Below are 15,133 nucleotides of genomic sequence, written 5' to 3'. Positions count from 1 at the left end.
AGTCGCAATGACTCACTTATTAACAGTGACTTGCTGACACATACTGGCCATTTTAATTTCACATTTAAAGTATCTTTTGATTTTTTTAAATAATTAATTTATTATAATTTCAAATGAGTATTCAACATTTTATGTCTTGTATATCAAAACATTATTCATGCATTTGTAACTGCAGGTTAATTGCATTCTTGTCCTGCACTAAACACTGTGTAAATACATCTAAATGCCACTTCCGATGAAGCTTCTGCATTTCCTCTGCATTGAAAAGATGAGTTTGTTGATACTGATTTGCCTGGTAACAGCCCAAAAGTCTTATTATTCTAAATAACTGATTCATTTCATTAAAAACAACTAGTTTGAGATTAATAGGCCTATCCCAGGGGTGTCAAACTCAGTTCCTGGAGGGCCGTAGCCCTGCAGAGTTTAGTTCTAAGCCTGCTCCAGCACACATATCATGTAGTTTTCAAAAATGCCTAAATGACTAGATTAGCTGGATCAGGTGTGTTTAATTAAGGTTATATCTAAACTGTGCAGGACTGTGGCCCTCCTGGAACTGAGTTTGACACCAATTCCTACCCCAATTAAACCTCAACCCCACTGTTAAAATGTAACTAAGTAATTTTTACTCTGAGTAAATTTTAACTTGCGCTCAAAAAAAACATGGTTTTGTAGCATACAGTGTCACAAAGATAATGAGACCATCCACCAAAAAAAAAAAAAAAAAAAAAAAAAAAGTAAAAGATAAGCGGAATATTGTTTATTTGAATTCTGGTGCTCTCTTGTCATGGCTCGTGATGTGCGCTGTGATGCACCTGTCATCTGATGGGGGCGGAACTTAGCGGTTGGGTTTTTGTACAAATAATTCTTTCTTCTTCTTTTTCAACATTTTTCATATATGTTTGTGTATTTTGTGGGGAATGTGGCTATATCTGCATGATTACCATCTGTATGAGTGCACATCAGTGTGTGATTACTATCTGTATGACAGCTATCAGTGTGAATGCGGTCTTATGAATAGAGTGTGATTATTGACTGTATGGCCGGCCATCTGTATGATTACCATCTGTATGACCGGCCATCAACATGTGATTACTGACTGTATCAGTAACTATCAGTGTAATTACTGTATGTCTAGCAAACACAGGATGTGCTTGGAATACATAGTTACTTTTTATTTTTCTTATTATTTCTTGTTATTACTCAAAACATATTCTTATTGTATTTTTCTAGTGCTCAAATAAATCACTTATACGATATCTAAGATTCTGTCTTGTTTTATAATTGAAATACTATGCAGTGGTATGTATAATGCCTAAAATATTTTGTAGAACCCTTCAATGCATCTGGTAAATATTGCCAAATATTGCCAATATTGACTGATTAAAGTGTTAACAGTTTAAGGTAACGATTGCGGGTCAATAATTTTAACAGTGAAGAGTGAATATATACCACAAGTTTGAATGCATGTAATTCAAGAAGTATTAAAGACATCTATAATAATTTAGGATCCTGGTTCTTAATAAACTTTAAGGCTGTATATGGTTTACTTCCAGAGATATTGGGATCTCAATGTGGAAACATGTAGTTACAGTGTTGTATATTTGAACTCTTTGTATCTTTAGGAGCTGTTAAAATGACCAAAATTCCTTATTTCCAATATCCCTAAAACTGATTCAAATATAGAATCCCATGAACAGATTATTGAAAGCAAGTTAATTTACTTCAACTTGACCATTTATGGCACTCAGACAGGTGTGTTATATGCAATAGTTTTGATACAGGGAAATAAGCTACTTTCTAGTCTAGTTTCAACATTATTCATTCTTTAGACATTCCCTTTAAATATAGTAAGAACCAGCTGTATGCAGAATGACATACATATAGTTTTTGACCACTAAAAATTGTTTTAAATATTATTAATTCTTCAGATATTCTGCTTTTAAAGAAAAAGTATTGGCTGCATGCAGACTCACTACATTTGGTATTTGACCACTGAAAATGTATAGAGATCAACTTGATCATGGAGCCACACTGAGATCTCTGAACCATTCAGGGCCATAAAAATAAGGAAACCAAAAGATAATTTTGTTAAAAACAAAAATCTCAAAAGATGTGATAAAATCTTCAATATTTCTTATATTTGGAATATTTCAATACTTTGAAGAAAGTTTTTCAAGAAAGTTTTTTTTTTTTAATTTTTGAATTGTCACCAATGACATATAAAGCAACAAAGATGGCTAAATTCAAGAGATTTTACTAATAAACCATCCAATCTCTGAGTGAAAATAAAATTAAGAAGCTGCCATCTTCCAATTTATTTATGCATCTGTGTTGTTTTGCAAGTATACAAACAAACATTTAACATTTCAATTGTTTACTTGAATTGTTACATTGCCTTGAAGGCAGATTGACTAAGTGCCTTGCGTCAGTTGTTTCTTCTCTTTGTTATTGTCTGTCCTGTTTTTGCTATTATCTGCCATCAAAGCAACATTCATTCAGTTTGCATGGCCAACAGTGTTGGGAAATTGTTTTTATTTTATCACTTCTCTTATGCATTGCATCTCTACCTGACGAGTCACACTATGTCTTATGTTTTTACTTAAGTTTTCTTTCTCAATATTTATTATGTTTCATCTGCCACAATTATAAGTTTGTGTTTTGACAGAAAGCAACCAGCAAAAGTGTGTAATTATTTAATGCCAGTTGAAATGTTTCCAAGTATAACCAAATTTAAAACCAATCAGTTACCCATATTGTTAAGCCCCTATTTGATCCTACTGCAATTTGCATGACTGTACCAACAGTAATGGGGGCTAACTGATTGCTGTCTTATCCAATTACGAGTCTTATCCAATCACGGTCCAGATAGCTGGGTAGGGTTGTATATATATTCTGGGTTCCTAACAGAATCTTCATTGAAATGTATATATATGTTTTGTCTAATAAAAGACTACAACTTTGGAGGACAAACTGCTTTTCAAGATTCCTACATTGGAGATTTATCTACCTACAAGATACCACATACAAAAAAGCCTACTAAGGCCATTTCTCATCTCACTTTTTTCCATTCAAGACTGAAAAGGTAAGTTAGGCAATATGCTGGCAATATGCTTTTCTATGCTGATTTTACAGAAACGTACAAACCAGCCCAATATACCAGTACTGTGTCTTTCTATGTCTATAAGCTTCACAAGCTAACTGAGGATAAGATTCCTTCATAGTTATATGTAGTTTCAGTCTATGATTCAGCTGTCAAATCCACAGATTACTCTATTTCCTAAAAATAACTCATCCCCCATGCAAGGTTAGATAAGCAGGATTTATACCCAAGTCACTTATTTCTCAGAGGTGGACCAATTTATTGATGCATCTGTGTTGTTTTGCAAAGTATACAAACAAACATTTAACATTTCAATTGTTTATTTTAATTGTTACATTGCCTTGAAGGCAGATTGACTATTTGCCTTGTCCCAGTTGTGTCTTCTCTCTGTTATTGTCTGTTCTGTTTTTGCTATTATCTGCCATCAAAGCAACATTCACTCAGTTTTCATGGCCAACGGTGTTGGAAAATAGTTTATATTTTATCACTTCTCTTATGCATTTTATTGCTACCTGACGACTCACACTATGTCTTATGTTTTTATTTAAGTTCTCTTTCTCAATATTTGTTATGTTTCATCTGCCAATAATTATAAGTTTGTGTTTTGACAGAATGCAACCAGCAAAAGTGTGTAATTATTTAATGCCAGTTGAAATGTTTCCAAGTATAACCAAATTTAAAACCAATCAGTTACCCATATTGTTAAGCCCCTATTTGATCCTACTGCAATTTGCATGACTGTACCAACAGTAATGGGGGCTAACTGAGTCTTATCCAATCACGGTCCTGATAGCTGGGTAGGGTTGTATATATATTCTGGGTTCCTGACAGAATCTTCATTGAAATATTACATTTTTTTTGCCAAATAAAAGACTACAACTTTGGAGGACAAACTGCTTTTCTGAGATTCCTATATTGGATATTTATCTACCTACAAGATACCACATACAAAAAAGCCTACTAAGGCCATTTCTCATCTCACTTTTTTTCTCCATTCAAGACTGAAAAGGTAAATTACATATTCTGAATTTATATTCTGATAATATTAAAATCCTATAAAAACAAAAACAATCACTCATAAAAAAAAAATTAATGTATTATTTTATAAATTATTTATACTGTTTTTATTCCTTATTTATTTGTTTTTATATATTTATTTTACTGTATTTATTTGTTCATTTATTGTTTTTTATTTATTTATTTTTTTATGGTTGTTTCTTAAATATTGTTTTTCATCTTGGCAAAAGCAGTGTACCCTAAAAAAAAATCTTGATTTTTTTAACAAAATAAGACAGATCATATATTTGTAAATAATAAAGAGTGACAAGCCGTAACAGGGAGACAGGGAGGTACACAGACAGACGGTCAGACAGACACACGGCCAGATAGACAGATAGACAGACAGACAGACAGACAGAGAAAGAGTTATAAGTGTGAGATTGGTATGTCTGTAAGTGTGTGACTGTTAGGTGTTATTAAGGCAGATATATTGGAGGGGGGGGGGGTAAGGATGGTTGGAGGGGAGGGGTGGAGAGGGGGTGAGTGGGAAAGCATGGTTTACATCAGCTGTTGAATTTGTAGAAAGGTTATGAGAGGATTCCAGGTTTTTTTAAAGGCAGATATATTGTTCTTTTTATGAGCTATGGTTTCTTCTGTCAAAATGAATTCTGTGATTAAGTTAGTCCAATGGGAAAAATGACAAGAAGATTTTGATTTCCAGTTTTGAAAGATTATTTTTTTAGCGATTGCTAGAGAGACAAGAACTGGGGTTTTGTATTTGGAAGGGATAGAGGTTTCTGAAGTGTCTCCCAGGAGACAAAGTGCAGGAGACAGTGGGACTCTGCAGTCCAGGATCGAAGATAGTGTGTTGGTTAATGTTCGTCCCAAGAGAGTGAACAGGCTGGCAGAGCCAGGTTGCGTGGAGATAGGTGTCTGTGCTCCCAGAGGTACACTGTGAGCAAATGTCTGTGTCAGATAATTTCATTTTAAATAGTTTACTCTGAGTGATGTGGATTCTGTGGATGGTTTTTATATTGTATGAGTTGTAAATTGGTGTTGGTGGTCATAGAAAAGGTGTTCCTGCAGATCTGCGTCCAGAAATCTGGGTCGGAGGATAGTATGAGGTCACTTTCCCACTTCCCCTTGGGCAGGGTTATTGTGGGGTTAGATGAAGTGATGAGGCTGTAGAGTTTAGATATAAGTTTTCTTGGGTGGTTGCCTATCTCTAATAACTTATAACTTATTTTAGAAGGCTGTAGGGTGTTAGTTAGAGTTATTTTACTTTGAATTAAAAATTTAAGCTGTTGGTAGTGGAGAAATTGGTTTCTCCCAAATCCCGAATTTCTGGACAATTGAGGGGAATGACATAAATTTATGATTTTCAAATACGTGGTGAAGGTGGGTGATGTCATTTTGTTGCCATTTGGGGAAGTGGATTGGTTTATTGTAAAGACGGAGGTCAGGGTTGTGCCAGATTGGGGTAAACCTACTTGGAGCTTGGGGTGATTTGGTGATTTTATTAGTTTTCCACCAGGCTGACAGAGTTGTTGCTATTGTAAAGTTATGATAGAAGTCTAGTTTTTTGATTGACTGTGGTAGAAAGGGGAGGTCTGCGATTGAGTTGGGGGAGCACAAGTATTGCTCAAGATCAAGCCATGGATCGGAATGTGTCTGTTGTTGAGTCCATTTATATAGGTATTGTAATTGGTTTGCCAGGTAATAGTGCATGAAATTTGGTGCTTCAAGTCCGCCTAAGTGTTTTGCGTTTTGAAGTGTTGTAAGTGCTATCCTTGTTTTTTTATTTTTCCAGTAGAAGTGAGTGGTGAGGGAATTTATTTTTTTGAACCAATAGTCTGTCGGGGTAATTGGGATCATTGAAAATAGGTAATTGATCTGGGGGAGTATCTTCATTTTGATTGTTGCTATACGGCCTATGAGTGTGAGTGGGAGCTTGTTCCATCGTTTATAATCATCTTCTATTTTCTTGAGGAGTGAGGCATAGTTGAGGTTGTATAGCTCTGACAGCTTGGGGGAAATTGATATGCCTAAATACTTGATGTTACCCATGTTGAGGGGAAGGGAGGGGTCATGAGCTGCAGAGTCCACATCGTCTCCTAATAGCGGAAGTAGAGTTGATTTTTATTCCAGTTGATTTTGTAGTGAGAGACTTTTGAGAATTTGTTGATGACATTGAATGCTTTGTTAAGTGATTGGGATGGAGTTTGTAAGTATAATAGTAAATCATCTGCATATAGACTAATTTTGTGTTGAGAGTTGTTGACTTGGATTCCTTTAATTTTATTGTTTTTGCGTATTGCTGCTGCGAGTGGTTCGATGAATATGGCAAAGAGGGATGGAGAGAGTGGGCATCCCTGTCTGGTTCCTTGGTGCAGAGTGAAGCTTGGTGAAGTGATCCCATTTGTGATGACTGCGGCCCTTGGAGAAGTGTATATAGATGATACCAAATTAATGAATTACTATCCAAAAACAAACATAATAATGAATATGAATAAAAATTTACATTATAACTTGCCTAATTCAATAAAACCATCTAGTGATGCAACTATAGTTTTTTGTGACTGTCCTTGTGCAATGCTGATGAGATTAAAAAGTCTGCGGATATTGTCTTTTGCATTTCTATTTTTGATGAAGCTTGTCTGGTCTGGGTGAATTAGTGAATGCAAAACTGTTTCCCTGGTAGTTAGAGTCTTTGTGATAATTTTCAGATCAGTGTTGATTAATGAAAGTGGGCGGTAACTAGAGGGATGTGTTGGGTCCTTATTGGGTTTCAAAAAAACAGTAATGAGCGCTGTGTTCATATGTGTGGGAATGGTACATGTAGTTTGGATTTCTGTGAGTAATTTGTTAAAAGTTGGAGATAAGATGTCCCAAAAGTGTTTGTAGAATTCTGCCGGTAGTCCGCGGGGTCCAGGTGATTTATTGTGTTGCATGCTTTGTAAGGCTTTGATAAGTTCTTCAGGGGTGATGGATTGTTCTAAAAAGTTAGCTTGTTCTGTGGTTAATGAGGGAAGGTCCAGATTGTTAAGAAAAGAGTCAATTTCAGATTGTAGAGGTTGGGTGCCGTTAGTGTACAAAGAACTGTAGAAATGGTGAAAAGAGTTATTGATTTTTTTGAGGATCCTGCATAGTTTTGCCTGAAGTGTCCAGAATAGATGGGATAAGTGATTTGTCTTTTTTGTATTGTAACATGTTTGCCAAATACTTGCCTGCTTTATTGCTGAGGTGAAACTCATCATATTTGAGTTGCTGTATACAGAACTTTGTTTTTTTTGTTTATGATACAATCTAATTGAGTCCTAAGTTGCTTGAGTTCAGTTTGTACTTCTTCAGATGGGGCGGTAAACTGTGGATTGCTAAGCAGTTTTATTTTCTGCTCAAGAGTGTTTTCCAATTGTTGGGAAAAAATAAAAATAAAAAAAAATCTTGAATATTTCACAGGAAAATGAGACCCAGAAGAGTCTGTCCTGAAAAGGAAGCTTTGAAATTCATTGCATCTGGGAAAGATAAAGACATATTTCAGAAAAAAATTGTGAGTCAAGAGAAAGGTAAGTTATCATTTAAGATTCTTAATGAAAAACTTAGCATAGTAGCTTATGAATTTCAAGAAGGATACTGTGCATTGTTATTACTTGTTCATAGTGTGCAGTGTGAAAAAAATCGCTGGTCTTGTTTAACAACAGAAATTATAGATAATCAGTGACTTGAATATTTAGTGTATATTTATTTTGATGCACAATTATAAAGACTGTAATGTACTGGTAATCATACTTGATAAAATATTTAATATTGATAATCATTGGAACTCAGAGACAACTGGGACGCATATTAAACTTGTATAATAAATTTATGTATTCTCACTTATACTCTCTTTATTAGGTTATGGAGTAATAGCCAGAAAAAACATTGAGCCAGGAGAATTCCTGCTTGAGTATGCTGGAAGACACATGGCTGGATCTGAAGGAGAGGCTCTTTCCAAATATCACTATTCCAAATACTTCCAGGGACATTTTTACTGGTGAGATATTTTGTTTTTTTTCCTTTTAGAATATATATATATATATTATATATATATATATATGTTATTATTATTACTTTTTTTTTTTTATATATATATATATGTTATTATTATTACTTTTTTTTTTTGTTAAAATATTCTCTCCATGCAGTGTTGATGGCAGTAAAGACACAGAAAGACTTGGAAGATTCATAAATGATGATCACATCAAGCCAAACAGCAAAATCAAAATCGTAAGTTTGACTTTGTATTATATTCTTATACTAATTTAAACATACAGCCCCATATTAAATAGAGTATTATTTGATATTAGTACAGAATATGTGACAATTAAAAAGCTGATTTGTGTGTGTGTATGTGTTTGTGACCAACAGATAGTTGATGAACAGAAAAGGCCACATTTGTGTGCATTTGCGACCACAAAAATCAATGCAGGAGATGAAATTATGTTTGACTATGAAGATCCTGACTGCCCACTGAGACATGTATGTAAATTTCTATTTCGATATTTTTAACTAATATTTCTGAGTTATTTCATGAAGCGAGGAGGAAACCTCACACCCAGAAAACAAGTCAAATTTTTTTATTTTGTTTTTTTTTTTTTATTATTGATAAAATAATGTTGCCATACTCAACATATTGACATGTATGTAATGATTTTCAGGAAACCATTACTTCCTTGTGCAGAGAGATCAAGGTAAATTTATAGAGGTTTCTTTCTTCATTTGACTTTATAAGTGAAAACATGACATGATTGACATGATTAAAATTGTATTTACATAATGCTTTTATGCCTTTTACAGGAATCAAGATGGAAGAATTCATTTGAAAACCTTGACCTAAAGCCTGACATAATGAAAATTGATGACCTTGTTATCAACACAGAAATGAAGATTGCGAATGGATGCAATGCTGCTGAGATTTTCCCAGGACTCTTTCACAACTGCAAAGTTGCAGTGAAACGAGTTGCCAAACATATTTCCAAAAATGAAATGGAAATGGCTAATTTCCTGTGTTCAGAAAATTTTAAAGCAGAACATCTTTTGAAACCCATTGCGGTGTTGGAGACACATACTTTGCCTATTTTGTCTCTCCTCTTTGTGAATACAGTCTAATGGAGCTGATTGAAAACAAAGATTTTCCCGAGAGAAAAGGGCTGACAAAGCATCGAAGACTGGAGATCTGCCAGGAGTTATTGCACGGACTTCAGGAACTGCATTCACATGGAATTTTGCACAGAAACCTGAAGCCTGAAAACATTTTGTTCGGTAAGAACAATCTGTGGATTAGCCATGGATATGATTACCCTGTAATATGCATTTAAAAGATAAATAAAATCCATTTAAAATACATGATAAGATAACTGGAAGTGCTAATTTTTACAAAAATGTTTACTTCTTTACAGATATCAACAATAAACTGTACATAGCAGACTTTGGAACAAGCATAAAACTGGATCTGGCACAAATCACATTGCGCTCACAAATAGCTGGATCTCTTTCTTGGTCAAGTTATGAAGATGTTGGGGGCATGCAATACAAATACAAGAGAGAATCAGATATCCAGGTAAGTCAGGGTTGAAAATGTAAAACTTGTTAACCTGCAAGAAGACCCCAGTGCACTGAATTGTTATTTATTTCTAGTAGATCAAATTTACTTTGAGTTTTAATGTAAAATAATGTAATTAACTTGGCAAACTTGTTACAAACAATGTTAAATGCATGCATTACCACTCAAAAGTTTGGGATCAGTACAATTTTAAATGTTTTTAAAAGAAGAATATTCTGCTCACCAAAGCTGCATTTATTTTTTTTTTAAAATACAGTGAAAACTATAAAATTGTGAAATATTATTACAATTTAAAGTAACATATTTCTTATTGAATGTAGTTTAAATTAATTTATTCCAGTGATGTAAAGCTGAATTTTCAGCATCATTACTCCAGTCTTCAGTGTCAAATGATCTTCAGAAATCATTCTGATATGCTGATTTGATGCTCAAGAAACATTTATTATTATTATCAGCATTGGAAACCGTTGGGCTGCTTCATATTTATGTGGAAACTGTGATGCAGTAGTATTCAAAAGTACCACTAAAAAGCTTGTATTCATCATGTTCACATTAAATTGTTCAAGAGTAAAAGTAAAGACATATATATATGATAGGGTCATATGACCCTGGACCACAAAACCATTCATAAGATGCACAGGTATATTTGTAGCAATAGCTACACACACACACACACACACACACACACACACACACACACACACACACACACACACACACACACACACACCACACACACATTAACACACAACACACACACACACACACACACACTATTAAATAAATGTTGTAATTTTGAACTTTATTTTCATTAAATAATGCTAAAAAGTACAATATATCACAGTTTCCACAAGTCTATGAAGCAGGAAAAAAATGTTTTCAACATGACTGAGTACCAGTAATAATTGATCATAATAAAACATCAAATCAGCATATTATTTTTTTTTTTTTTCTGAAGGATCATATGACACTGAAGACTGGAGTAATGATGCTGAAATTTCAGCTTTTCCTTTTAAAAACATTAAAATAATCTTACTGATCCCAAACTTTGGCCATTAGTATATACTATATATATATGGCATGATTTAATGATGTGCTAAACTAAAATGCTGGTTAGGTGTGTTTATCCTGTTAGAGGTGTGAATGTTTGAGGGGGGAGAGAGAGCATGTAGTTTGCACTACAAAACAATAGGGACAATTGATTAAATAGAAGCTTTGAATATGTGAGAAAAAAAATCAGCGTTGGAATGTTCTTTACAATATTTCATAAAACAGTACCACTTTTCCATAAGGTGTCATTGGTTAACATTAGTTAACTACATTAGTTAACATGAAAATTACTTTTAAAGTGTTTATTAATGTTAGTAAGCATTACTTTCATAATTAACAAATACAATGTTTGATTTTAATAATGTATTAGTAAATATTATTTAATGGAGCTGAGCTAACATTAACAAACAATAAACAGTTGTATTTTTATTAACTAATGTTAACAAAGCTTAATAAATATTTTAACAAATGTATTGCTCATTGTTAGTTAATGTTAGTTAATGCATTAACCTAATGTTAACAAATGGCATCAGAGTTGATTTTAAGGTCCTTCTTTGTGTATACAAGGCATTGCAAAAGTCAGCCCCGGATCATATCTGTGATCTTATCCAGCCATATACAACCACTAGGTCATTAAGATCTTGTAACCAGCTTCTTTAATCTGTCCATCGTTCTTGCTGTAAATCCAAAGGTGATAGAGTTTTTGCTGTTGCTGCCCCTAAACTTTGGAACAGTTTGTCCATCGCTCTGTGTTTTTAAATCAAACCTCATTTTTACACCCTTGTATTTGAGTGATGCTGTGTACGGTACTTTTGATGTAGGTTTTTTTTTTTTTTTATGTGTATATATACATATTTTATTTTATATTTAATTTTTACCCCTTTTAATTTTTGATATCTATTGCTTTTTAAGTAACCTTTTATTGTAAAGCACTTCGGATCAATGATGGTTGTGTTAATGTTGTGCTCTATAAATAAAAATTGACTTATTGTAAAGTGAAACTTAGAGGGGAAACACTTTATTTTAAGGTAATAATGTATTAGTAATCCAAAATAATGCATTAGTTAAGCAATAATTATTAAGCAATAAATATTCTTAACTAATGCACAATTCTGGATCCTTAAGTTAATCATTAATTACTAGTGTTTTCCTGCTTAATTAATGATTAACTGTGAACAAGATAATTATTAATCAATACTTAACTAATGCATTATTCTGGACCCTTTAAATGTTACCCTCTAAGTTTTATGTGTAACACTTCACAATAAAAGACCAAAGACTTTATGAATTACATCTTTTTTATTTGGGTCTGGGTTTGGGTAATAAAGGGGGTGCAAGTCAACAGGTTTAATGTATGCAATGATAATATTTTAGTCTGTAACAACTATGATTAATAAAATGATTAATTAAAGGACTAATTAAAATCAGTTTTACAAAAAAGAGCACTTGTTGAATTGTCCTGCATGTCATTATCAGCATTCATAACAATATTATTACAATTAATTTTATTAATTCTACACCATACAGTTATACAGTTTAGTTAGGTGGCCATGACTAGACATTGTTATAAATTCATCTTCTATTTTATAGGTAGCAGGATGCTTGGTCCATTACATCCTGACGGATGGGCAACACCCTTATCAGACAACTACACCCTACGCCAAGGATCCAATTGGTCTATCTCTAAATGTCAGAATGAGTAACTTCACTCTTCAATGTGATGAAAGACAAAAAAAATTCTTAAGCAGAATGCTGTGCAAATCAACGGAAGAGCGTCCTACTATTGAGGAATGCCTTCAGGCAGTCAAAAGTATGTGCAAAGACGTATTGTAGAGTTTACAATAATCATTAAATTACTGGATATAAATATTGGTGTGAATTTACAGGTTTCGATCACCAGTCTGACCAAATTGGAACCACAAAGAGCTACAGCAATAAGAATGGAAATAAAGTAAGTATCCATAGGCAGTTTATTCTAAGCACCAGGCATAGCATTGTTAAACACGGGTCAGACAAAAAGTAGACCTTAAATCAGGTGTGTTACATGGATTCATACACTGTTATTCATTTACAGGACAGAGCCCATATAGATAATTGCTTTTCTCAAGCACAAGATGAGATGGACATCCCAGAGAATCTTTGCAGTGATGTGACAGATTCATATTCCCACACTGAAGAGGAATTATCTGAGTGTGAAATGGTAATTAGGGGTTTATTTACATACCCAGGGGTTTTGAATAATACAGAGATTATAGCACTGTTATTAATTGAAAATTAATTTAAGTAATGTTTATGTATTGCAGAACAACACAGAACAACAGGTATACCTTTTGCTGGAAATGTCAGAGGAAGAAGAAGACAAAGAAGAAGAAGAAAAGGAAAGCAAAACAAAACAAGCACAAGAGAAGGTAGCCATCCAAGGAAAACCGCTTACAAAGGCTAGGATGGGAATGGATGAATGTGCCCACGGTTGTGCATCTCAACAACAAAATATGATCAAAGTGAAAGTATCCTCAAACACGCCATATCAACGCATCTATGACAAAAAGAATTTCTGTCTTTACTGTCAGAAGCCTTATGCAAAAATCACAAGACATCTGATACAGAAACATTCCAGAGAGGATGAAGTTGCAAAGGCACTGTCATGTAAGCAAGGCTCAACCATGCGTAATCTTTTTTTAACAAAAGTAAGGAACATGGGAAACTACCATCATAATAGTTCAGTCCTATCCTCTGGAAAAGGGGAGATCATTCCAAAAAGACAAGCAACATATGTGTCAACAGCAACTGACTATCTGCCTTGCAAGTTTTGCTTTGCTATGTATACTAAAACAAGCCTCTGGAGACATCATAAGCGTTGCAAATTACAAGTAAAGATTTTCTAGGTGACAAACTTGATAGTTTATGATAGCACTTGTGAAAACCATTGACCGTTGTCAGGAGTGCAAAAGCAAGTGCGTAGTTATGTTCTTTTCAGTGTTTTTTTTTTTTAACAGGAAATCCTTTTCAATGCGCAAGGTCGCATATACAGGTCCTTCTCAAAAAATATAGCATTTTGTGATTAAAAGTGTATTTATTTCCATAGATGTAATGTATAAAATTAAAAACAGAAAAACCCCAAAATTCCTATCTCAAAAAATTAGCATAGTTCATCCGACCAATAAAAGCAAAAGTGTTTTTAATACAAAAAACAATCAACCTGTCAAAATAATTATGTTCAGTTATGACACTAAATCTAATACTTGGTCGGGAATCCTTTTGCAGAAATGACTGCCTTCAATGCAGCGTGGCAAGCGCAGGCAATCAGCCTGTGGCACTGCTTTTTCTAGGTGACAAACTTGATAGTTTATCACTTGGAAAACCATTTCCGTTGTCAGGAGTGCAGCAGAAGCAAGTGACAAACCATCAGTTTAGGAGTGTGTGTGGACTTTAAATAAAGTTTGACTTCATTTCATTCAAAATGCTGTAGTTATGTTTCTTTTTCAGTGTTTTTTTTTTTAACAAAATCCTTTTCAATGCAGCAAGTCAGCATATGTGTCTTTAAAGGGTGTCAAGCAACATTTTGATCTGAGCATATTCTGGCTATTTCTGAATGTAATGGCAATGTTGATAATAAAAATGGAGTCCCTAAATTAAGTGCTAAGCTGAAAAATGTCAGTGTGGTAAACAACTAAACTGGCAATGTTAAAAAGTATTTTATTGAAGTGCTGTCCATACAAAACCTGACACTGATACACATGTGGAGGTCAAACCTCAAAATTATATCTTGATTGTTGAAATATATGAAAGTTTAATTTTTATCATTTACATTATGGAAACAAAATAAAATTTAAGGTCCCCGCATTTGAAAATGTTCAGTTGCTTCTACAAAAATGTGCAAATGTTAAAAGACATTCAGTTCATGTAATTTACTGGAGCAAACTGAAGATTTTAATGCAGTAAATCAAAAAGATTTTTGCCTCCAAAGATCAAAAAGGTCTCCAGTTAGATGGTGGAGTGTGACATGAGCTGTTTGGTTGCGTTTACATTAAACAATTTCCATTTTACATTTATTTATTTATTTCTGAATATAATGGCAATGTTTATAATAACCTTAAAAAAATGGAGCCTCTAAATTAAGCGCTGCTCTGAAAAATTTCAGTGTGTTAAACAACTAAAGTGCCAATGTTAAAAGGTATTTTATTGAACTCAATGGAAAATTTTCAATGCAGCAAGTTAAAATATAATGTTTAAATTTAAATGTATAAATCTGGTGCATTTTGAGAGTAGAATCAAGTGAATGTGCTCTTTCATAGTAGTAGTAATTTATTTATTGTTTGTATAGATGTAAATGTGATGGTAGGGATCAATTTACACTATATAAATTCTTATAAAAGCTA

General features: G+C 33.6%; 1 protein-coding gene across 1 annotated transcript; it reads left to right on the top strand.

The window, feature by feature from the left end:
• The first annotated feature begins 8,785 nt into the window (after positions 1 to 8,785).
• LOC122135447 (serine/threonine-protein kinase OSR1-like) lies at positions 8,786 to 13,639 on the top strand. The gene is made up of 7 exons (XM_042714890.1): positions 8,786 to 8,832; positions 8,939 to 9,403; positions 9,541 to 9,701; positions 12,345 to 12,564; positions 12,641 to 12,705; positions 12,829 to 12,954; positions 13,058 to 13,639. Exons 2-7 carry the CDS (start codon positions 9,250 to 9,252, stop codon positions 13,637 to 13,639), a joined length of 1,308 nt encoding a protein of 435 aa, XP_042570824.1. The 5' UTR covers positions 8,786 to 8,832; positions 8,939 to 9,249.
• Positions 13,640 to 15,133: the final 1,494 nt, after the last annotated feature.

This window comes from Cyprinus carpio, chromosome A24, assembly GCF_018340385.1.
Source record: "Cyprinus carpio isolate SPL01 chromosome A24, ASM1834038v1, whole genome shotgun sequence".
In the NCBI taxonomy this organism is placed as follows: domain Eukaryota; kingdom Metazoa; phylum Chordata; class Actinopteri; order Cypriniformes; family Cyprinidae; genus Cyprinus; species Cyprinus carpio.
The sequence above is the reverse complement of the archived record's forward strand: the minus strand, read 5'-3'. Positions and strand labels throughout refer to the sequence as shown.